Here is a 25,247-nt window from a genome sequence, read left to right as displayed (position 1 = left end):
TTATTACCATAAGTACTCATTTCACTTTCATTCATTTAATTCTACCTTAAGCAGCAGATTTTAAACAAATACACAAAGGCATTCCAGTTATTTCAAAAAACAGTTGTTGCACTTGAATTTTAGATTATGCAAGGTCTAAAGAATCACTTATTGGTTTTCAAACAAATGGCTAGGCTATGACTTCTACAATTAACCTTAGCATCCCAGGGCTAGAGAAAGCAAAATCTCCCAGTAATCCTGCTGCTCATCAGAAGTGGGATGTTAGCTGATTGCATGCTGTTGAATACAGTTTGCAACTGCTCAGATGCTAAAGCAGTCCATGTCCATATACAGCAAGACCTGGAAAACGTTCAGGCTTTGGGCTGATAAGTGGCAAGTAACACTTGGGGCCACGCAAGTGCCAGGTAATGACCATCTCCAACATCTACCACCTCCCCTTGACATTCAATGACATTACCGTCATTGAATCCCCCACCATTAACATTCTGTGGGTGACCGTTGACCAGAAACTTAACTAGAGCAGCCATATAAATACTGTGGCTATAAGAACAGGTCAGAGGCTGGGAATTCTAACTCACCACCTGACTCCCCAAAACCTGTTCAACATCTACAAGGCACATGTTAGGAGTGTGATGGAATACTCCCCACTGGATGAATACAACTCCATCAATACTCAAGCTCGACATTATTTAGGACAAAGCAGTCTGCTTAATTGACACACCTCCTCAATCACCTTAAGCCATCACTCTTCCACTGCTGGCACACCGTGGCTACAGTGTGTTACATCAATAAGATGCACCACAGTAACTTGCCAAGGCTTCTTCGACAGCACCTTCCAAGCCCTTAATCTCTACCATGTAGAAGGGCACTGTAAAAGGAAGCACCGCCACCTCCAAACTCCCCTCCAAGTCACACACCACCCTGACTTGGGAATGTATTGCCATTCTTTCATTGTTGCTGGGTCAAGGTCCTGGAGCTACCTCATGAACAGCACTGTGGGAGTACCTTCACGAATTCTGTGGTAAACCTATCCTGCAACCGCTAACTCAAATTATTTAAAGAATAATTTTTTTGATTTTTTTTTCTTTTTCACATTTATTTTCTATTGGTCCATTTTTGTTTACCTTTCTATTTTACTTCAATCTTTTCAAAATTCATGTATATATCTTTCTTGTCCTTTCAGCATCTTCCCCATAACTCTGCAAATTAGCTCTCTTCAAGGACATGTCCGTTTGTCTTTTGAAAGTTTCCATTGGATGAGATTCCACCGCCCTTTCAACTAGTGTGTTCCAGATGTGAAAAACCATTTGTGTGGGGAAAAAAAATTCTCATTTCCCCCTGGTTTATTTACCAGTTATTTTAAATCTATGACCTCTGGTTAATGACTCACTTGCCAGAGGAAACAGTTTCTCCTACTTTCTCTATTGAAGCCGCTCATAATTTTGAACACCTCTTGGTTCCCCTCTTAACCTTCTCTGCTCTAAGGAGAACAATTCCAGATTCTCCAATCTCTCCACCTAACTGAAGTCTTCATCCCCAGTATCATCCCAGTAAACCTCCTCTGTATTCTCTCCTAGGCTTTGACATCCTGTCTAAAGTATGGTGTCCAAAATTATATACAGTAATCCAGCTGATGTCTAATCAGTGATTTTATGGCGGTTCAGCACGATTATCTTGTTTTTGTATTCATTGCCCCTATTTACTTAGCCAAATATCCCATATGCCTTATCAACTTGTCCTGCCACCTTTAAAGATTTCTGAAGATGCACCCCCTTGGACCTTCTGCTTTGTTAACATCCACCCCATTCCTACATACAAAAGTACAATTTAGATTATACACTTATTCATAAATTGCATCTCTCCCTTGTCTGTCCATTTCACCAGTTTGTTTATTTGAAAAAGAGCAAATGGAAAGAGCAGCAGAATAGATTTCCATGCACTAGTTTTTCTTTCTTTCAAAGTTTGGGAGGGATAAGAAACTTTTACTTTTCACAATGTGGCCTTCACTTATTGTACAAATCTCAGATGTTGCTTTGTAATTCTATAGCATTTAAAATCAAACTCAAAAGAAGTAAAGCTGCATTTATTGTGCAAAAAGGAGTGCATCTCCTTTTAAGGGTATGTTACATAGCACAGTGTGAAAGGCTAGTGGGAGACCTGGATATATTTGCCAACTTGCTTGGAATATTGGTTGTATGAGATGATTGTTATGCTGAGTGTCCTACAGTCCATCAATACTGGTGGCATAAGTCTCTTAAAAGGGCACCGTGTTTAAATCTTCCTCCACTGAACATAGATTATGTCACACACACAATGTATACAAAATGTTGAGACATCCTATTTTTTTGTCTTGCTCATGCTTTCTCTTTATGTAAAAATAATTTCTTGTGACACAGTGACATTGACAAAGGCACATTTCTTGCTGATATTTAGTGGCCTTTGAAAGATGGTAGTTGTCCACTACTATCCTTGTGACGGCCTTCCATGATGTTATTATGTCAGGAATTATAGATTTTGATGAGTGTGGTGGTGAAGGAACAGCAATGCATAGCCAAGTCAGCATGGTGTGTGCTCGCACAGATAACTGGCCTGGGGAAAACAGGAAAGTGTAGCAGATCATGGAGGAGGAAAGTGAAAACCCAATGAGGATGGGAAGAACACTTCAGTCATCAGAATTTAAATGTGAACCTGGTTTGAGTAAGGGATGTGAATAAACCATTAAGACTCTATGAGTTCAGTATATTTTCTGCAATGTTAGCTGTGAACTTAGTAAATTCCAGTGCTACTAATTTCTCTGCAGTTGACCACACCACCCTTCTTCAACACCTGTCCGCTGTAGTCCAACTGGGTGAGACTGCACTCACCTGGCTCCATTCTTATCTATCTAATCATAACCAGAGACTCACCCACAATGACTTTGCTTCCTGCTCCTACAGCTTCCCCCCTGGTGATAGATCTATCCTTGGTCCCCTCCTATTTCTCATCTGCACAAGAAATAGGAGCTGGAGTTGATCAAATGGCCCATCAAGCCTGTTCCATCATTCAATACAATTGTGGTAGATCTCTGGCTTCAACTCCATGTTCCTGCTGGCTCCCCATATCCCTTGATTCCCTAAGACCAAAAATCTATCCCAGCCTTAAATGTATCCAACATTGGAGCATCCACAACCCTCAAGTAGAGAATTCCAAAAATTCACAGCCCTTTGAGTGAAGACATTTCTCCTCGTCTCAGTCCTAAATGATCATCCTCTTATCCTGAGACAGTGCCCCCATGTTTTAGATTCCATGACCAGCGGAAACAACCTCTCAGCCTATCAAGCCCCTTCAGAATCTTATAAGTTTCAATGCAATTGTGTCTCATTTTTCTAAACTCCAGAGAACATAAGCCCAGTTTACTCAGCTGCTCATCGTAGGACAACCCTGTCATTGCAGGGACCAATCCAGTAAATCTTTGCTAAATTGTCTCCAATGCAAGTATATTCTTCCTTAAATATGGAGACAAAAACTGTACACAGTAATCCAGTTGTGGTCTCATCAAAGCTCTGTGCAATGGTAGCAAGATTTCTTTATTCCTGTAGTCCAAACCTTTTGCAATAAAGGCCAACATGCAATTTGCCTTCCTAATTGGTGGCTATACCTTCACGCTAACTTACTGCATTCCTTGTAAGAGCACACCCGAGTGTCTCTGAATGTCAATATTTGCAGGTTTCACACCTTTCAAAAAAAATTCTGCTTTTTTATAATGATCAAAGTGAATAACCTCACACTTCCCCACATTATACTCCATCTGCCATCTTAATTGCCCACTTGCTTAACCTGTCTATATATCTTTGCAGCCTCTGTGTCCTCCTCACTTCTTGCATTCCCACCTAGCTTTGTATCGTCAGCAAACTTACTTAGATGAAGATATAGAGTAATGTGATTAATATAGATTATAAATGGCTGAGGCCCATCTACATGCTGCTTCTTAGCGACATCATCTGAATATACTGCATCAGTTTTCACATTTTGACAACACCCAGCTCTACCTCACCACTGACCTCTTGACTCTTCCATTGTTTTTAACTATTAGACAAATTTTTTGACATCCAGTACTGGGTGAGCAGAAATTTCCTTCATTTAAATGTTGGAAAAACCAAAAGCATCGTCTTCGGTCCCCACCACAAACTCCATTCCTTTACCATCATGACCATCCTTCTCCCTGACAACTGTCTTTATGGCACCAAGTCCCAATCATCCATCACCTTTGTGCTCCCTGAGCTGCATTGGTTAAGCAACACCTCAATTTTAAAATTCTCACCCTAGCTTTCAAACCCCTCCATGACCCTGTCCCTCCCTGTCTCCGTAGGCTCCTTAACCCCACAACCTTCCAAGATATCTGTATTCCTCAAATTCTAGCTTCTTGAGTATCCTGATTTTAATCACTCTGCAATTGGTGGCTGTACCTGCCGCTGCTAAGGTCCTAAGTTCTATAATCCACTCCCTAAGCCTCTCTGCCTCTCCAACTCTCTTCCTTTAAAACCTACCTCTTTGACTAAGCTTTTGGTCATCTGCCTCAATATTTATTTACATGGATTAGTGCCAAATTTTGTTTTATAACAAAATGTAATTTCCTGTGAAGCACCTTGGGGTGTTTTATTATGTTAAAAGTACAATATAATTACAAGTTATTTTATATATTTTCTTCCTAAAAAAAGAACACAGCCTCTGTGTAGTCTACACCGCAATCATGACCCAGTTTCTATGGTAATGTTTTCTACAGTAATAAATTAAAATTCCCACAACACAATCTCATATAAAGCAATTTTGTATTTTATTGAATTCTCTCCCTCTCATGTAAGGTAGCTTTATTTGCAATTTATAAATGAATTCTTCAATAATTTATTACGGCATCATTAAGATCTATTTAAAATCTGTGATTTGTCCTTTTTTTATATTCTCTTGGTTTCAGTTAAATGAAATTATTTGGGATCCAACTGAGGGCCAGTTCTGGCAAGTGGACCACGTGAGACCAGTATATGGTGGTGGAGGACAATGCTCCCTTGAGAACCTACAGACACTTTGTACTGTCTGTCATAAAGAGGTTAGTAAAATGGTATTACTATAATCAAATGGTTGAAATGACATGATTCTTTTTCCACAATGGTATTTTTTCTCATGTTTTTGTCTTCCTCATAATTGATGGGGAAAACTAAAAGGCTTGGGCGAGTCAGTCAAAGAATAAGATGCAGTACTGCTGTCACCTGAGGTGTAAAAATAAGAGTCTTATTAACTTGGATAAAAGCAAAATACTGAGGATGCTGGAAATCTGAAACAAAAGCAGAAAATGCTGGAAAAACTCTGAAGAAAGGTCATACGGACTCAAAACGTTAACTCTGTTTCTCTCTCCACAGATGCTGCTGGACCTGCTGAGTTTTTCCAGCATTTTTTGTTTTTGTTTCTTATTAGCTTTAGCTGGCTTTGATGCCTTACACTTAATATCATCATGAGAGAGCTATGTAATATAAGTCACAAGTTTACAGTACCATGCTGCACTCAAAACTCAACATTTGCTATTTCTATCCTCTGGGCACCAAAGTAAACATAATAAAAATACGAAATATCAGGTGCCATCAATGATCCTGCTACAGACTGTGCAAAAGATTTTTTTTATTCTTGGACTGAAAAGCTAATTGCTTTGCTGATGCCATAAAGTTTAGGAAACACACTGTACTGGTTCTCCCCCAGCACCCTCCCTACAACATTATAGAGCTGTACAGGCTAATTTCCTGCAACAGCACTGGTTCAAATAAGATCAAAATGTTAGGTGTAGCAAGAAGCAGTAAATTTTCTGGTGATTTATTGGATGTTATGAGCAATTCTTTTTATTTATCCTCACTGAGACCTCTGAATTCCATTTTTTGGAATGTGTTTTTATGAGATCCATATAAGTCATACTAAAAATTGAAATTCTTCCATGATCACATGTTCTTAAACGCAAGGTATGTTTCCAAAATAAAAACAAAATGCTGGAAATACTCAGCAGGTCAAACAACATCATTCTGCTTTTGGGCTGGGTAAGTTTCAGCTTTGTGTGTATTTTTGGCAGGGGGGGTGGAATTGGGCACAAATTGCACTGGTTACGTTACAGTTCAAAATTTACACTTGATGCAACTCGTATTTAAAATTCTCCTTTCATTGTGCTATTAAAACGACTGAAAACTAGAAAAAACAGCACAGTACTAATGTGCATAAACGATGTACGGTTTCAAACTTTAATTTTCATATTTTGTGGTGTGAGTTAAGCATATTCCCTGGTCCCTGACTGCTCACACTGATTTTCAATTGTTAATGTCCATATTTGTGTTATGGCATACGTTAATGAGATTGGCAGGAAATTTCTGTGCAAATAGGCACAGCTTAATAACATAATTTCAGGTGTAATTTACAGATTGCAAACTCTTCCCCCCTCCAAACTCCACAGGAAATCCCACCCTAAGTGATAATTTTAATTTCCTGAGCAGGTGTATAAACCAAAACATTTAAAAAACCTTTCCCAAATCAAAAGGGAAGATATTTATCCAACATATCACAGTGAGAGGTTTCCTTTGTAAGAGCTCTTAAAAAACAATGGGAAAACTGGAGTTAAAGTCTTGGAAGAGAATTAGAGCTATGTCAATTGTAACACTTGCTCTTTTTAATTACTCTCATTGGGATCTCAGTTTAATGTCTACAGGATGTCACTTTCAATAGTCAGGATTCCCAAAGCCTCCGAGAGATCCTCCTAATTGATCTGATTTATGAGATTAAGTCCACTGAGGCACAGTTTAGACCTAAAGCTACTTGGTAGCAAGAATTTTGTTAATGTATTATGATTAAACTCTTCTAATTAGTCTTTTCTTTGGAATGAAAAGAATTTAGTAAACTTGAAACGTGCTTTTAATTTTCTTGCATTTTTTAAAAAAGAACTAAGTTCACTGTGTGTCTTGTGAAATAATTAAAACATGTGTAGGATCTAAAAATTGCCTTATGGATTTAATATGTACATATTCAATTTCTTTGCCTGGTATTTTAACCAACTCTGTGAAGGTCCTGATGAGGACATAGATTTTATATAACAAATATGGCTAAAATAGAGAATTTTTAATTTTAAAATACCCATGAAAAATCTGAAATCTTACATTTGGATAAAATGATGACTTTATTCATTCTTGGGATGTGGAAAGCATTGACAAGGCAATATTTATTGCCCATCCCAATTTGATTAAGAACTGTGTCACATGTCAGGTAGGGTTGGGAAGTCCTCTCCCTAAAGGACATAAGTGAACGAATTAGCTTTTGAAAACAATATAGCAGCCTTCGTGAGCATTTTATCTGGTACCAGCCCACAAATTACCAAATTTATACCCCAATCCTTCAATGCTCGACCTTCTTATTCTCCTGCTGCCATCCCAGGCTCGACACCCTCTTGGATAAGCCTACAGCTTTCTTCTATGCCTCTCTTGACATTCTTCAAAGGGTCCATCATGTCATTTCTTGCTGGTCCCTTACAAGCAGCAACCCAAATACTCCGGCCTACTCTTGCCAAACTTCCAATCTTGACCATAAGACATAGGAGCAGAAGTTAGGCCATTCGCCCATTGAGTCTGCTGTGCCATTCAATCATGGCTGATAAGTTTCTCAACCACATTCTCCTGCCTTCTCCCCGTAACCTTTGATCCCCTTACCAATCAAGAACCTATCTATCTCGGTCTTAAATACACTCAATGACCTGGCCTCCACAGCCTTCTGTGGCATTGAATTCCATAGATTTACCACTCTCTGGATAAAGAAGTTTCTCCTCATCTCTGTTCTAAAAGGTCTTCCATTTACTCTGAGGCTGTGCCCTCGGGTCCTAGTCTCTCCTACTAATGGAAACATCTTCCCCACGTCCATTTTATCCATGCCTTTCAGTATTCTGTAAGTTTCAATCAGATCCCCCCTCATCCTTCTAAACTCCACCGAGTATAGACCCAGAGTCATCAAACGTTCCTCATATGTTAAACCTTTCATTCCTGGGATCATTCTCGTGAACCTCCTCTGGACCCTCTCCAGGGCCAGCACATCCTTCCTGAGGTACGGAGCCCAAAATTGCTCACAATATTCTAAATGTGGTCTGACCAGAGCCTTATAAAGCCTCAGCAGCACATCCCTGCTTTTATATTCTAGTCCTCTCGAAATAAATGCCAACATTGTATTTGCCTTCCTAACTACCGACTCAACCTGCAAGTTAACCTTAAGAGAATCCCGGGCTAGGACTCCCAAGTCCCTTTGCACTCCAGATTTCTGAATTCTCTCCCCATTTAGAAAATAGGCTATGCCTCTATTCTTCCTACCAAAGTGCATGACCTCACATTTGCCCACGTTGTATTCCATCTGTCACTTCTATGCCCATTCTCCTAACCTGTCTAAATCCTTCTGCAGCCTCCCCGCCTCCTCAATACGACCTGACCCTCCACCTATCTTTGTATCATCTGCAAACTTAGCCAGAATGCCCTCAGTTCCTTCATCTAGATCATTAATGTATAAAGTGAAAAGTTGTGGTCCCAACACAGATCCCTGTGGAACTCCACTAGTCAGCGGCTGCCATCCTGAGAAGGACCCCCTTATCCCCACTGCAAGGTGCAAGGTGTTCACGTTGGCGATAATGGCAGCAGTCTGAGTTCAGAATTGGTAGACTAAGAGATTCCCAGAAAAATGTTTAAAATATCGGGTTGTAAACAGTTGTGTTGTAAACTGTCTCTTTACTTCTAAGATGAGAGTTGGGGGTCAAGGATAGCTAATCAGCATTTCAAATTGTATGCAAGGTGTTTCATGTTGCCATGGGGAAGAGCGCAGAGGAAGCCATTTTTGAGATCAGATTACAGGCTTCCCTACAAATTTATGAATATCACAGACAAACAACAGTTTTGTGTGGTTAACAGGGGAAAGAGGCTGTTTGGCTTTACAATCTCTAGTCGAAAGTATACATTCCACAGCTATCTAAGTATTCTTGGAGATTTGTTCTAGCATGGCCAGAGGGGGAAAAGTCATCAGGACAGATTTTACTGCAGATGGTGGATTTAGGGAAGCGCTTGAGGCAGTCATTCAAAGTTGCTACTTGGTGAAACGAGGAAGGGGGAGCAACTGTGGATTGTTTGCGATAAGGACTTTAATTCTGTGGAGAGCGTGATAAGTATAAAAGGGGACGGTTCCTTTCTGTTGTTTAAAGTATAAGTTGCATACAGAAAGATGTTTAGTCAATAGTGCTTTTTTAGTTATCTGTTACAGTGAAAGTTTTAAAATGTGAATACTTTCAGCTGTTAACTGAAGTTTGAATTTCTTTTCAAAAGTTATTGGTCTCTATGGGGATTGTGACAACATTGAAGGTGGGCAGAGGTAATGTTTTCACTCCTATTTGTTTGTCTGTCTGTAGACAATATCTCAAAAACTAATGGACAGATTTCAATGAAACGTGGTACATAGGGTATGATCTAAGGAAGAAGTGATTAGTTTTTGGCTAAGATCCAGATCTGGAAGTTTTTAAACATTGGGAGATGGGGCAAATTCACTTTATTTTTAGAATGTTTATGTTTATTTAGAATGTGTTGTTTTAAAATGTTGTGGTGGAATTTGTCATAGTTGTCAAAATGTGAACAGAGTTTTCAGCAGGTTGCTGGATGTGGATTGGCCTGAAGCCACCTCAGTGAGATGGAAGCTCTTAAGAAAAATAACTTTTTTTAGCTTTGTAGTTGCAGAGCACCAACCACCCAGGGAAAAGCCTCCGGGAAGAGCTGCATAGTTGTAATAACATTGAGTTAATGCAACCTGGCAGAGGTATGCACTCCACTGAGTGTCCTCTTCATTTGTTTTTCATTAGACAATTAATTTACACAAGTTGGTGAGCTATATATATATATATAGCTGTATAAATGCATATTTATGTCTACTTGTATAAAAGCTGCAAATATGTAACATGCAAATAGTTTGAACCCATTTCATGTACCGTGGTGCCAGATATTGCTTCCTTAATGCTACAATATTGAATGTATATATTTTGTTTTAAAAAGCTAGTGTTTTGGAAACCAAATAGATGATTCACAGTAAGCACTGCCACCTTGCATTTGATATGCCTCTGATGATGTAAACTGTAATTTATTATAAAACTTGAGATATTATTGTCCAAATGACTCAAAAGGTAACAATGAATTGTAAAATTTCTCCTTCTATAGAGAACAGCAAAACAAGCTAAAGAAAGAAGCCAGGCAAAGAGACTTTCAGATACTTCCAAATATGCGTCAGACATCAGAAGTTTTTTTACAAAGAAATGAAGAATAAGTACAAATATAAAATGTTTGCAAACATAAAATATAACTAGCACAGTTAACAGGTTCCTAGTTTGTTTTTGTATGCACTATGTGATTTCTTTTTCATGTAATAATCATAAAATTCAGCAAAACCTTTTAACTTTGTGTGCATTTATTTTTACCCCTTACTGCCTAATTCCGTATCCCATAAATGGCTTCCAGATATCGACCCAAACTGTATATAATTACCACAAAGAACTGTGGAGTAAACCCAGCTAAGATGGCCACTATAATGGAAAGCATCTAACCAACATTCAGCCATTCCCTGGGAAATCAGTATCCTGTGTGAGAAAATTTTAATGTCACATGTCACACTACTTTACACCGTAGCTTAATTTTTTTGGATAATAGTGTGCTATTAACGTAACTGTTGAAATTCCAGTTATGTTTCATACATGTTGGACATAGATTAGAACAACTGAGCTTGATACAAACATGGGTCTCAGGGTGAGAGGGCAATGATTTTTTTTAATATAAAGCACACCTTGAGGTGCCACCCCTGCACCTACAGCTGAGGTGGTGGCAGGCTGCAAATCAGGATGCCCTGTGGTTTGGGATGATCTTGGCTGTATTCTGACTACCTGAGGTCTGGAGGATTCCAGCTCTGTTGCTGCGTCTACTGGAGATGCTGGGTTCACTGGCAGAGGGGCTGAGAAGCCACTGTCCACACTGGCAGAGTTGCCACAGGCAAATCCCAAAGAGGAAAGTGGCATGGAAAATTCACTGGCAGAGGGAAAGTGATCATTGACCCACTTGTGGCACTGCAGCTATGGTCTGGGGTAGGGGAGTGACTGCAAAGCTACTGACCTTTTTGATCTCTGTCCAGACTTGCTTGGTCAGGCAGGGCAGTCTCTTGTCGTTCCATGGGATGAGGACCTCCCACTTTGCTGTTGCAGCCTGGAGGAGAAACTGCATGAAGACATCACTAAACTGTGGGGTCTCCCATTGTCTTCCTTCCAACATTGTTGCAGCAGACTCCCAGTAGGCTCTTTGGGTTGTCTGTTCTGTTGGATGGCTCTTCTGCAATTTTGCCAAGACAATTGTTTAAAACGAGGCAGCAGTGAATGCAGGGTGAGCACTTTAAATATGGCACCAACCTTTGTTTTAGGTGGCACTTCGTTGCCTGCCCCTGCTCTTTAATTGTACAGGCCCCGGTGCCTCCAATTAGTTAATTGGCCAGCCGCCAAGTGATCACATGCAGCCAGCCAAGACTATCGAATGGAAGCAACACACCGTCAGGACCTGGCAGAAAGGAGTTAGGGCCATGATAAGATCACTGACAATCTTATTGAATAGTGGAGCAGGCCTGAGGAGCTGACTCCTGTTCCTATTTCTAATGTTCTTATAAGATCTTTCCCCTGGCTGGGGTGTGGTTAGCTATTTAGAACTGAGATGAGGAGAAATTTCTTCATGCAGAGAGTTGTCAATCTTGGGAATTCTCGATCCCAGAGAGCTATGATACTCAGTTGAGTATATTCAAAACAGAGATCGATAGATTTTTGGGAATTAAGGTATATGAGGATAATGCAGTAAGGTACAGCAGCCCTGATATCGAATGAAAGAGCAAGCTCGAATGGCCTACTCCTGCTGCTATTTATGTTATTAAAAGTATTAAAGTAGGTGATTTGTACTATTTATTGATGCAATAAAATACTTAAAGCATCCACAACCAGAAAAGTCTTTATGAAGTGGAGTACATGGTACAGGCAAACAATTTTTTGAGACCGTTCCAAAATCCTTCCAGGGCTGTAATAACAATTATATAAACCAAGTACTGCCCTATATTCAGCAAGATAGCAACTGAAGTAATGACCATATCAAAAATTCACTATGCACTAACTAGTATCATTTTACAGTAGTCATAATATTTTACATTTGGACAGTCATAACTATGCTATTTTCACTTATTTCAACTTTAATGCTGAAATTGACATTCAAACCACCAACTGCACTTATACCCAATATTAGCAATCATGGAATATACTGCCTGAATCAGTGCCAGTTTTCTACATTGCATGCATTATTGTTATGCAAAAACATTTTTGTAGCATTTCAGATTGGGCCACTGATATATTTAACAGCTACAGCTTAAACATATTCCTTTATTAAGTGTAACTCAAATATGACAAAATGTAGGAATGACATTAGATATAACCATATAAACTAATTAAATGAGTTAATTATCAATTCAGCCAATCTTAGAAGAACGATGTGTCTGATGAAAATGCTCCAGCTAGACGAAATTCATCTTTTAGCATAACACAGTACATGCGTTGTGGTAAAGATTTGGAGTACGGTGCAGGACGTGGCACAGTTGTCCGAAGAATTATTTCACGTCCAGTTGGAGGGGGAAATTCCGAGAGTGCTCCTGAGCTTGACCTGTGCTCATCAGAAGAACCTGGCTTTCCAGATTCGTCTTCAATTGGAGTCAGAGTAGTAGCCTTAAACAGAACAGATTTATTTTACACCAATTATGTCTGAACAGTGGTTAGAATTCATTCACTAGTTACTGATGAGACACAAAACAATTATTTAATTGTATGTATAGAATTTAATGTGGAAGCTGGAAATGAAATTGACCAAACGTAGATGCTGAAAGTGATATTGCCAACAAATACACTATTTAGTGATTCAACTGGCCCTATGTTTAAAATTATTCAAATAGATTACAAGCTAATTACAAATGTTTTAAAAATACAAATTAATTTTTATGCAATGTAAATGTATATTTTAAAGTTCAAATGCTATTCATGATGTAAAACAAACTTGCATTGGATGAACATTGCATGTTTTTCATTGGAATTTGCAATTTGATTACAATATGAATGCCAATTCCATATTTTGAAATATGTAAAATAATATACTTGGAAAGAAACACTTTCCATAATACTAATGACATTTCTTTGTGAATGGTCTGGTCTGGTAAAGCAGGTGGACCATAAAAATACAACCTTGTATTTAAACATATTGGTCCAGAACTTCCAAACTCCATATGGTCGTACCCCAGAGATACCCCCCAAGATTTGCTACGGGACCCCTCGGAGGTCCCGTACACTGACTAAAGAGGAACTGCTGGAAAGTTTGGACTTCCGATCGGCAATTCCCCTGCACCTGGAACCTTCCAAAAAAGTCTCCGACTGTTAACTCAGTCGGAGACTTCATGGTTCCAACTCACTTACCTGAACAATTACCCAGGAAAAGTTAGAAGGATTAAAACCAGTTCTAACTCATGGGTAAATATACGATCTACCTCTGCCCTCATCCACCCACCTGCCACCCTACCACCTCACCCACTTACCATCTTTCCATAGCTACTCAGTGATTTTGGGACCTTTAAACTCTACTTACCAGAATACAGCAGCTAGTACCGTAAAAAGGGGGCATGGCTTCTACGCTGATTCTCTCTACTGCTCCCTGTGAGGATTGCTGCACTGTGTAAGTTTGGAAGAGTCCTCCATTGGAAGATAGGCCCAAAAAATCGTAGGAAGGCAAGTGGGTTACTTTTTGTTTGATCTGGGTCAGAATTAGGGTTTCTGACTCAGATCGGAAGTTCTGGTCCAATGAAACAGAAGCCAGAGAGAATCAAAATGTGTTTTATGTGAGACGGTTGCCATTTATACATTGCCCTTAAAAAAACTGCATCTACATGAGGCATGACACAAAGGGTAATGGAGGAGAATGGCTGGTTGTTACCTCTTCAGTAGATTCAGCCAGCTTGAGAAGGGTTGAGAGAGAAGTAGTATTAGGAGAGAAACACAATGATGAAGAAAGGAAAGTCAAATCAGATGGTTAATAAGGGGTTAAACAAAAGTTAAACTAAATATACTATTTAGAACATGAACATACCCTTTTGACATAAAACACTAAAATGATCAATAATTTAGACTGACTATTTTCTGGTATTTATTACATGTACATAATCAACAACTAAGAACTATGTTCTAAAGCAATAGGTATATCAAGAGACTCGGCTGGTCAAACCGCGAGGAAAAAAAACTAAGCTGCAATAATTTTCCCAAGCACTAAGATATTGTTCAAAATGATCTCATGATATTTTAAGTTAACTGGGTGGGCATTTGGGAACTTACCAGTTTACATGTGAGTATATCATGTACCTTAATCTGAACGTGATCAGATTTTGTACTACTTGCTGGTTTTGTCAGTTTGATGAGGTGATGGGGGGGGGGGGGGGGGGCGCGGGCAGGAAGCGGTGCCAGTGGCAGGCATTGGAAGTGAGCAATGAAATGCCAAATCCCTAAAATTTAGAAGTATCTCAATCATAAAATAAATTTTATAGTTCACACTGTTAATAAATGCTGAAGATGATAAAATATTCTAGCAGTGAACCTAATTCTGAATGCCAACTTTAACAACATTGACTACTTGTGCGTGTAGATTTTCTGTAGATGCCATTAACAGTGGAGCACATTTAAGTAAAAAGGCTACTAATCATCAAAAAAAGATAGTTGTCCTGTTTATTTTCCTAAGAAATTTGTTAATTTAACTTAACACTTTGCTTTTCTATTTTAAAAAAGTGGGACAGTTTTCACTGTTACAGTTCATTGAAAAGATAATCATTCAATTGTATCCCAAGCTTATTACCACCGCTGCCCTTGGATCTTACTTGCTACCACCATTTTGCAATTAAAATGATCTATTCAATTAAATATGTTCCACTCTATAAATGTGTTGGTAGCTACAAATACTCTGTACATATTAGCGTCATTATATAATTGTGATTAGTGGTGACGAGCTGGATTTATTGTTGCAATGTATTGTTATGATCCTAGACCAGACTTCCAAGTTTTTGGTAAGATCCAGTTAGGAACCAATAGTACTTTGTTTAAAGTAGAACAAAGTTTGAGATTCAAGACACTTGCTAAGCAAATAAAGCCATGGGTTTTGAACAAACAAAAATAAACTTTACTATATAAGGTCAGAAAGATAAAATAATTTAAAATATCTATCTTATACTCTAACATTCAGGGTTAATAGGAGGTACACATAAATTAACAGGCAAGCTGTGGTCAAACACACACTACAGCCTAAATGGCAAATCCAACCAAGACAGAGTCCATGGATTTCTCAACAACCCATATACACAATAAACACTGAGTCAACCAATCTTGTTGAAACACTGTCTCTCTCACAAGGGATTCCAGTCTTCACTCTGAAGATCTCATCTTGGAATTCTCTCCAAAGTCCCTCCAACTCAGATGGCCTCAATGACAGCTCACCTCTCATGGGAGACTCCATTTCCCTGGATTCCTGTGTCTCTGCACTCCAGCACCAACTCACAAGCACAACTTCATTCTTTGTCCGCTCCAAAGGGGTACCTTATGGCCCCAACGGCCTGCAGCATGGAGTCACTAACCTTCTGTTGCCTTCTTAGATCTTCAGGACTTCTCCCAAGCCCCCTTTGATTGCCAGTGATTCTCTTGAATCCTCACCACTTAAAGACTGCCAACCACAGCCTTTTATCTTCTTGGTACCTCTTTCTCTACTCCTGTTTCTTAACTGGAACCTCTCCCTGTCCCCTGCCTGGGACTCTTCCCTGAAGATGGTGCCCCACTTCTAGGTCACAGGACTAGGGTTTTTGCACCTTTTAAAAAAAAGTCTTCACGCAGATGCACTGGGCCCGTCCTTGGCCCTAAGAACTATAAAAATGCCGGATTGCGCATGCGCCACCCGCTCCTAGTCTGTGCATGCGCAAAGCTCCTGAGGCTCCTTGGAACTTGAGCTCCTGAGCTCTGCTCTACTTTATATTGTTATGAAATCCAAACTTAAAGAAAATGGAAAATCAGCTTTCCCATGAAAAACAGAAATAGCATCATTGGTTCCAACAGCCCTAAATATTTGAGGACAAATACAGAATGCTTGCTCTAATTCTTAATCTATATAATACTGACAGATACAGCAGTAACTTGATCGACTAATCCCATGGACTGCACTCCACCCCTTTCCAAAAGCAGCTGTGACTTGAGTTCCTCTCTATTAAGAATCTTGACTTTGTAAGAAAGCTAGGATCAGAAGATCCAACAATACTTAATGTCAGGATGATTATCTTAAGTTTGATATAGGCTATGTCTGTGTTTAACCTGCCTGTATAGACATTTACAAAACTATATCACTAATATAGAGTGTTAACAGCTTCACACCGCTGATTGTTGCTCAATAAGTTGTCTATTCCTTGTTCAAAAATTATTTCAAAACCAAGCAATTCATTCCTGATTTATATTTTCAATAGCTTGTCTCCTTGGCTTAAATGAAAATTTGCATTTTTGTAGTACCTTTCACAACCTCATTACATCCCAAATTACTTGATAGCCAATTAAGTTCAGGCAATGCTGTATTGTAGAAATTATGACAGCTGGTTTTCACACAGCAAGCTCTGACAAACAGCAATGTGATAATGACTGGATAAATGTTGGGGACAGCTTATTCAAAATCGCACTATGGGATCCTTTACATCCACCTGAGATGATTTAAAATCTCATCTGAAAGACCAGTGCAGTATTGCCTCAGTGTCAGCAGAAATTTTTGTGCTCTTTAACTCTCTGTATTGGGACTTGAACCCATAACTTGTGACTCAGAGGTAACAGTGCTACCAACTGAGCCATAGCTAACAGAACTGACACAGGACGGCAAGCCATTTGAGCTCACTGTTGACATACTATATAGGGCAGTCAAATGATACCAGCTGAAATATTTTAAAGGGAACAGCATCTCGAATGGTTCTGCAATATTACGTTGCACAGACTTAACTGAAAGTATAAAGAGCAATAAACAAATATTTCTGTTGTAACATAAATGTGTCTCTCCCCTCCAGTTAGCTACTCTGCCTTTCACTTCTTATTTATGTTAGTCCCTGCCTGTATTTGTGTTTGAATTGGAATCTGTGGTAATTTGCTTCCCAATGTATAACCTCATATACCCTTGGTTTTCTTACTTTAATGAAAGAACTTGACCATGTGTTCACTTGCAAATTCCCTTGCACAATGTCATTATCTGAATATTAAGTGAAGAAATAAACTGTATTGCATACCATTTGTCAAGTGTTTTGCCCCACTTTACAAAGATCATTCATCAATGGTATTTCAGAATCAAGTAGTGATAGATTTAATTTCAGTTTGTCCTCACCCTCTGTGCATTCACAAACAGTTTGTAAATAATGCTCCCTGTAGGCCCTCGTCCTGCTCCAATGACTGGTACTTCTGGCTGCTCTAAAAGATAGCTCACAAACCTAATAAAAATAAATCAGTCAGTGAATGACAAAGTTTTCTGACATGTCAACCTTCTGCATCTCTAAGGGCATGCCCAACTTTTCAGTTCAATTTTAAACAAATTCCAAAGCTAGATTTATGTAAGACTAATAGAAACATTAAATATTAAGCTTTTATCATACATGGAGCACATTAAATATCATTAGTTAGTGCTGCATTAATAATCCATACTTCTAAGCAAAAAAAATCAAACAATGAACTGAAAACAAATGTTACACAATATATTTTTAAAAATCCATTTATGCGATGTAGGCGTCGCTGATTAGGCCAGCATTTATTGCCCATCCCCAATTGCCCTTGAGAAGGTGGTGTGAGTTGCCTTGAACCGCTGCAGTCCCTGTGGTGTAGGTACACCCACAGTGCTGTTAGGAAGGGATTTCCAGGATTTTGACCCCACGCCAGTGAAGGAACGGCAATATATTTCCAAGTCAGGATGGTGAGTGACTTGGAGAGGAACTTGCAGGCGGTGGTGCTCCCATGTATCTGCTGCCCTTGTTGCTAAACATACTTAAGATTGCAATATTCTAATAATATATGATATCCAAATCTCTGACAATGTTTTTTTGTAAATCCCACTATTAAACAAAAACACAAGTAAAACTGGATTACTCCAAGGTATTTGCCGATGTAATTGAGAGCCCCTGCTTGATGTGACAGTTCCCCTCGAGAATGTTCCTATCATATTTCTGCAATGCCATCAGAGCAAGACCTCAAGCAGAAGCTGCTTTCCTGCCCACAGGAACCTAGGGAAAACGAAGGAGAATGCCACCAGCGTGTAAGATCCTGAGGGGACTTAAGGGGAAACATCCTCTCAGCATCCACCCCGTTATGGGACATTAGAACTAGGGGACACAGTTTAGAAATAAGGGGTCTCTCATTTAAGATGGAAATGAGAATTTTTTTCTCTCGGGGTCATTGGTCTACAGAATTCTCATCCCCACAGAGCATTGGAGGCTGGATCATTGAATATTTTTAAGGCTGAGTCAGATTGACCCCCTTGTCAATCAAGAGTCTAAGGGTATACAGGGTAGACAGGAAAGAGAGTTGAGGCCATAATCAGATCAGCCCATGATCTTATCAAATGGCAGAGTAGGCTCAAGGGATCAAATGGCATACTCCGGCTCCTACTGCGTGTGTTGGTATGTAATACAAAGGAGCAATTTTTTTTGAAACGCAATATTACTTTTAATAATTCTGCTTTAATGTTCAGCATAATAAAGCAAAAAACAACTGCATCAAAAAATATTTAGAGCAATCTCAGGACAAAGCAGTTTTATTTTTATGTTGAAATCTATCTTCAGTGTTTAAAAAGTTAACAAATTGGTTAACTAAAATATTTTCTATTGTTTACAAAAAAAGCTGGAGTTTTATAAACTTGTCTGTGGCTCTAAATTTGTAAGCACCACAAAACACCAATATTTTGGGCTACTGCCATTTAACAGAAAATTATATTTATAGCTCAGTATCATTAATTGAGCAAAAGGCAATTAGAGTAGTCACCTAAGCATTAGAAAACAACTACTAACAAGCTATTAAGGATGGAGCTTTGATATTAAATGGAGAACAGCAGCTTCCATTTGTATAGTGTCTTCAATGTAGCAAAATGCCCCAAGGAATGTTATCAAATGGAATTTGATGAGCCATGTGAGACGTTAGAACAGGTGGCCAAAAGCTTGGTCAGAGAGGTAAGTTTTAAGAAGTGTCTTAAAAGAGGACAGAGTGGCGGAAAAGCTTCGGGAATTCCAGAGCTTGGGGCTGAGGCAGCTGATCATACAGCCTCCAATTGAGCCAAGCAGATAGACCCAAGAAATATACTATGGGTGGAATTTAATGCCTTCCCTGGGCTAGATCAGAGGCTAGGGTTGCTGTTTTATCAGGCAGGAGGGTATGGGGCGAAGATCCAGCCACCTTACACCTCGCTCCAATTAAGTCCAGGGTGGGAAGGCTTGCAAGTGGTCTTCCTGCCCAGAGACCAAATGAGGCCCTTAAGTTGGCAATTAAAGCCAATTAAGGGCCTCATCAAAGTGCCATGTATTTAATCAGCATTGGGCAGGGGAGTCACCATGTGGGGAGACTGCCCAGCATGCTTGCAGTCTAGTTGAGCACAGAGGATTGGTCCCTCCTTCAAAAAGCACTCAGTGCCTAATTGCAGGACCTGATATCAGGAAGTAGGGTGCCCACTGAGAGCCTCACCCCTGTCCTTTCCTCCAGCCCCTGGCATCCCCCCGTCGCCGGCGACCCCTATTCCACCATCATTTACCTTTCACTAGGGATCCGTAGTAAAGGCCTAAGTGAATTACCAGCAACAGCCAATGTTACTGGGGTCACTGCTGATAATGGAGAGATGCTTGGCCTGCGGTAAGTTCTGCAATCAAATATGCCCTATGAAGTCAGGAGCCCAGGTGACAGGTTTTCCATTGCCAAATAGCAGCTTAATTCCTCTAGGGGTTCCTGGAAATTGGGTTGGCAGGGGTGCTGCCAGTTTTGGTGGTGGATGTTGGTCACCCTACAGCTCTTATCAAATTCTGTCCTCGAATTCTGCCCTGTATATTGATATGACTCTAACCCTCTCATAGATCTTTTCTACATTTATGCTGTAGTAAATAGCTTCTCGATGTTTTTAGAATTATGTAATCTTTCTTAAAATGTTATTTAAATTACACTCCATCGATCTAGTGTAGCCCCAAACACTGCACAAACTTATTCACTGTCCATTTTAGATTTACCAAACTGACAAAGTTTCTAAGTAAATGCAAAAAAAATGATCAAGTTACAGATTAATAAATCAACAGAATACATCTTTTACCTTTCCAATTCTTCACGTTCCTCTTCCTTTTCACATTTCTTAATTCCAAATTTGGCTTGAAGTGATCGAGATCTTGCAATAATGGCTTCTGAAGCTATTATCTGACTAATTATTTCCTGGAAAAGAGGCCATTTAGTTATGTTTTCCTATTTTCTAAAGTCTCTTTTGTCTATTTGTAAATCTTTTGAGAGGTAATTCCAGCAAAACTTACTTCCAACTTTTTGATGTCAGGGTTTGAATATCTTAAAAGTTTGCTAGCGTGAGTAATGATGTGCTGAATTATTTTTCTTACAGAGGGAATATCTTCCATAGATTCTGTTAAAGGTGGTATATAAATTAATAGTACCATTAATACTGAAAGCACAAAGATAATGCAACATAGAAACTAGACCAGAAACTAGGATATTTTACAAGCCTAACAAACAACTTGAGATTTAATCAGTCAACTCATTAGATATAAATTGTGAAATGCTAAAACTTTTCAATCATAAACAATTATAAGTATTTAAAACTGTTAATACCACATCTGTTGTATTATCTAACAAAACTGTTTTACCTTCTTCTTTCACCTTCAGCAATGCAGCATGCAAAATGCATGGTAGTAAATGCCTAGTCAAATCTGCAGGTTTTAAGCCAACCAAATAGTGAAGAACCTGTAAGAAAACATGTCTCATTATGTCATGTACACAGGTCTAAATCTGCAGATACATACAATTTAAAGTATGACTAAAAATCCATCAGTAAAAACTTAATAAAATTACATTTTGAATTACTTCCTTATTGCTCAAAACCTGGAGTTGTAAATTACATCGGTCTTACCCTACATACAAAAAACCTTAAGCACATCAATTTCCTCTGCATATCTTAAGAAGTTCAATAAAATTTAAAACCATAAACATCAAGTCATCATGTACTTGGGTATGCCTTGATGTGGTTCTCTGCCCCATGAAGTACAAAGAAACAGATCATTCAACCAAACCAGTTTGTGTTCACATTTGCCCTCTAGTTGAACAATTAGTTCTAATCATATACCTATAACCCAATTTTGCATGGCGAGTTAGTTCTGCCTCAACTACTAACGCTGGAACTAAATTTCACAGATTTACAATTGTGTGTGAAGACATTTTCATGCCCTCTGTTCTAAATCGCTTATGTTTAATCTTGTATCTATGGCCCTTCATTTTTGACCCCTCAAATACAATGGGAGGTATTTGATTTATATTTGGAGATATTGTTTGGAATCCTCTCTCTTGCCAGAACAAGTACTTTGCCTCCGAATCACTGAATGTTATAAGACAAGAGGCTACCATTCAGCCAATCAGACTAAAGGATCTATTCTAGTTTTGAGTCCAGTATGTCTCTTCTTGGGAATTATTCCTTCTGAGTAAGAGTCAAATTGGACTCAAAATGTGTAATTAGGATTTTATTTAGTGTAATGTACCTTGAAGTAATGTATACTTTTTGAGGAAGATCACATGATCTGTAGTAACCAATAGGAGAGTAGCACGGGCTACCTCTGGCAGTCAGTGTAGAGATAGAGTTGGAGTTAAAAGCACAAGTTGCTGCTGAGTACATTATAAACAAACTTAATGTTTCTTAATGTTTCCACCCAAGAAGTGTCTGCAGATCAACTCTATCAAAAGTAGCAACTCGGCCATCCTTACAACAAACTGGTGATGAGGATAAAACTGGATTGAACAAACGAAATCAAGTTAAAAAGAAATTGGCACTGTACCTTGCCCAGTGATTTTAAGTAGCAAGTTCCATTAGAATCAAATAAATAATCCCCTCTCAAAATGTCACAATTTGGGAGAATTGATCCTTTTGAACCAGCCACAGATGATTGGGCTCATTACATAGAACGCCTCACATTCTTTTTTCAAGCGAACGAGATTACGGGATAAAGAGAAGAGGCGAGCGATCCTCTGAGTACTTGTAGGAGCAAAACCTACAGTATGATTCGAAGTTTGATGGCACCCAGTGCCCCAGATTCGAAGAATTTCGATGAATTGGTGGACTTTGTGAAGGGTCATTTTCAACTGAGCTCCCAAATTGTGGCATTTTAAGAGGGGATTATTTCTTTGATTCTAATGGAGCTTGCTACTTAAAATCACTGGGCGAGGTACAATGCCAATTTCTTTTTAACTTGATTTCGTTTGTTCAATCCTGTTTTATCCTCATCATCAGTTTGTTATAAGGGTGGCCAAGTTGTTACTATTGATAGAGTTGATCTGCAGACACTTCTTGGGTGGAAACATTAAATTTATTTACAATGTACTCAGTAGCAACTTGTGCTTTCAACTCCAACTCTATCTCTACACTGACTGCCAGAGGTAGCCTGCGCTATCCTACTATTGGTTACTACAGATCATGTGATCTTCCTCAAAAAGTATGCATTACTTCAAGGTACATTACACTAAATAAAATCCCAATTACACATTTTGAGTTCAATTTGACTCTTATTCAGAAGGAACAATTCACATCTCTAAACAACATGCTCAGAGATTGTTTAGTGTGTGGTGTGAATGAGGATTCTATTCTGAAAAGATTATTGTCTGAAGTGAATTTGGATTTCAAAAAGGCGCTTGAGAAAGCACTGGCCATGGAAGGCACAGTAAGAGATTCAAAAGCAATACAGGGTGTGCAAGACGGCACTGTCCTCTACATCAGGCAGGAAACCCCAGTCGAAAAGGGCACGAAAATGCAAGACTCTGCCGAGAAACGGGAAACAGCCCCCACTAGCCAAAGAATAAAGAAAAATAACTTAGCAGCAAAATCGAAGAATAATTTTAATTGAAGTGGAAACAAGCAGTCTTTTAGCGATTGGCATTTAAAAAAAATCGAATGCTACTATGGTCACAGAAATGGACACATAATGACGCAGCGCAAGGAAAGATTCAAGGAGGCTTGTAAACAAAAGAATAAGCCCAATGAAACCTACAATGTAGAAGAGCCTGAAACAACAACAAATTCAGACATTTACTCATTGCTTAATCTGAAAGTTGGAAAGACAGAACCAATATTTGTCACAGTGAAAGTAAATGGCAAACCTGTTAGAATGGAAGTGGACAGAGGAGCTTCCACTACAGTAATTGGGGAATATACCTTCAGATATCTGAATAATGGTGAACATCAATTAAGTTTAGAAGAAGCAGCCACCAAACTCAAAACATATATGGATGAAGACATTCAAATAAAAGGCATAAACAGAGTAACTGTCCATTAGGGAAGCCAATCAGCAAAGCTACCAGTGTTGGTATTGAGAGGAGGAGGACCAAGTCCTCTAGGGTGAAATTGGCCAAGGGAAATCAACCTTGATCGGCCACCTGTTTTGAGAAAGGAGTGTGTAAGGACTCAACAGCCTGAAGAAATGCAGGCTGTCTTAAGCCAAAATCTGGAAAAACACCAGAAGAAACTCGAAGAGACCCTGCTTAATGACAGAGTTTGAGATGAGGTGAGCAACCTTCGCAGAAAAAAAGAAAACCTATTAAAAGACGTTCACACACTGCAAGATTCCCTCAGGTCAAAGTTTGTATCTCTGGAAAAGTATGAAGAGAAACAGACAGAATTCAACACTTCTCTGCACAAACTGAAGAACGAGTTGGCAGAGAAGACAGAACAATTCTCAATTTTCCAGGAGGCAGCAAACAAATACAAAGAGACGGAGGAGCTGAAGAATCAGCTAAATGAAGCCAAAGAGGCTTTCGAAGCAAAAGTCGCAGAATTTTCCAAGAAGCAATCAGATAATTAAATCTTGGGAAACTCAGCTACTGAGCTCAGACAAGTTGAGCTGGCATCTGAGAGAAGTCTGGCCAATAGTGAAGTCAAAAAGAAGGCCGAAATTAAAATCTGCACTAGAAAGAAGATACAGAAATACTGGTAGGGCTTTAATTCTGGCAGTGTACGAATACACTTTCATACATAGGCCTGGTAATCAAATCGCAAATTCCAAAGGCCTCAGTCAGTTGCCTTTACAAGAAAACGATCAGCACGTCCCAGTTCACAGGAACTTGTTTTACTCTTAAATTTCTTAGGTTCCTCGCCAGTATGTGCTCGACAGATCAGAGACTGGACAATTAAGGACCCAGTCCTATCTCAAACAAGTGTTGCATGGTTAGTCACAGGAGCCCATATCTGATGAAAAACCGTACTTCAACAGGAGACATGAAATAACCAGCCAGGATGACATCTTATTGTGGGGAGCACGAGTGATAGTTCCTCCAAAGGAAAGGGAGCCACTTTTAATTGAATTAGTGTCCATCCAGGGATTTCCCCGAATGAAGACCATAGCAGGCAGCTACCTATGGTGGCCTGGTATGGATGGCAAAATAGAGTTTAATAAAGCACTGTGTGCAATGACAGCAACAGCAAAAGTTGCCAGTGACACCTCCATTACACTCATGGGAGTAGCCAGGTAGACCCTGGGTGCGGTTACATGTTGACTATGTTGGACCTTTCCTGGGAACAATATTTCTGCTCATTGTCGATGCCCATTTAAAATAGTTGGACATATATGAGGTGAAGTCATCAGGGTCGGCCGCTATAACTGAGAAACTACATCAAGAGTTTTGCCATTCACGGACTATCAGAAGTAGTCGTTTCCGATAGCGCATGGCATTTGAGTGCTGAGTTTCAACGGTTTATCAGCCTCAATGGAATCACTCATGTAAAAGCTGCACCGTACCACCCTTCCTCAAACAGACTGGCCGAAAGGGCGGTTCAAACGTTCAAAGCAGGCAAAAGGCTAACTGGTAATTCCTTGGCAACCAAGCTAGTGTGCTTTCTTTTTCATTA

At 39.3% G+C, this 25,247-nt stretch overlaps 2 protein-coding genes across 10 annotated transcripts in view; one reads left to right on the top strand and one right to left on the bottom strand.

Annotated features, from left to right (window-relative positions):
- zranb3 (zinc finger, RAN-binding domain containing 3) overlaps window positions 1-10,464 on the top strand; it is a 118,942-nt gene extending 108,478 nt beyond the window's left edge. For both annotated transcript variants that reach the window (XM_078552430.1, XM_078552431.1), the window contains 2 exons: window positions 4,952-5,083; window positions 10,230-10,464. In XM_078552430.1, coding sequence (XP_078408556.1) covers window positions 4,952-5,083; window positions 10,230-10,328 — 231 coding nt within the window. In that variant the 3' untranslated portion in view covers window positions 10,329-10,464. The remainder of the gene's footprint in view (window positions 1-4,951; window positions 5,084-10,229) is intronic.
- A 1,567-nt stretch (window positions 10,465-12,031) lies between these two features.
- rab3gap1 (RAB3 GTPase activating protein subunit 1) overlaps window positions 12,032-25,247 on the bottom strand; it is a 76,587-nt gene continuing 63,371 nt past the window's right edge. For 4 of the 8 annotated variants that reach the window (XM_078552462.1, XM_078552463.1, XM_078552468.1 and 1 more), the window contains 6 exons: window positions 21,010-21,106; window positions 20,665-20,768; window positions 20,454-20,569; window positions 17,505-17,607; window positions 14,058-14,078; window positions 12,032-12,805 (listed from right to left, as the gene is read on the bottom strand). In XM_078552462.1, coding sequence (XP_078408588.1) covers window positions 12,563-12,805; window positions 14,058-14,078; window positions 17,505-17,607; window positions 20,454-20,569; window positions 20,665-20,768; window positions 21,010-21,106 — 684 coding nt within the window. In that variant the 3' untranslated portion in view covers window positions 12,032-12,562. The remainder of the gene's footprint in view (window positions 12,806-14,057; window positions 14,079-17,504; window positions 17,608-20,453; window positions 20,570-20,664; window positions 20,769-21,009; window positions 21,107-25,247) is intronic. The other 4 variants (XM_078552464.1, XM_078552465.1, XM_078552466.1 and 1 more) reach the window with 2 other exon arrangements.

This window comes from Cetorhinus maximus, chromosome 11 (assembly GCF_964194155.1).
Source record: "Cetorhinus maximus chromosome 11, sCetMax3.hap1.1, whole genome shotgun sequence".
In the NCBI taxonomy this organism is placed as follows: Eukaryota; Metazoa; Chordata; class Chondrichthyes; order Lamniformes; family Cetorhinidae; genus Cetorhinus; species Cetorhinus maximus.
This window is presented reverse-complemented; position numbering and strand designations above follow the sequence as displayed.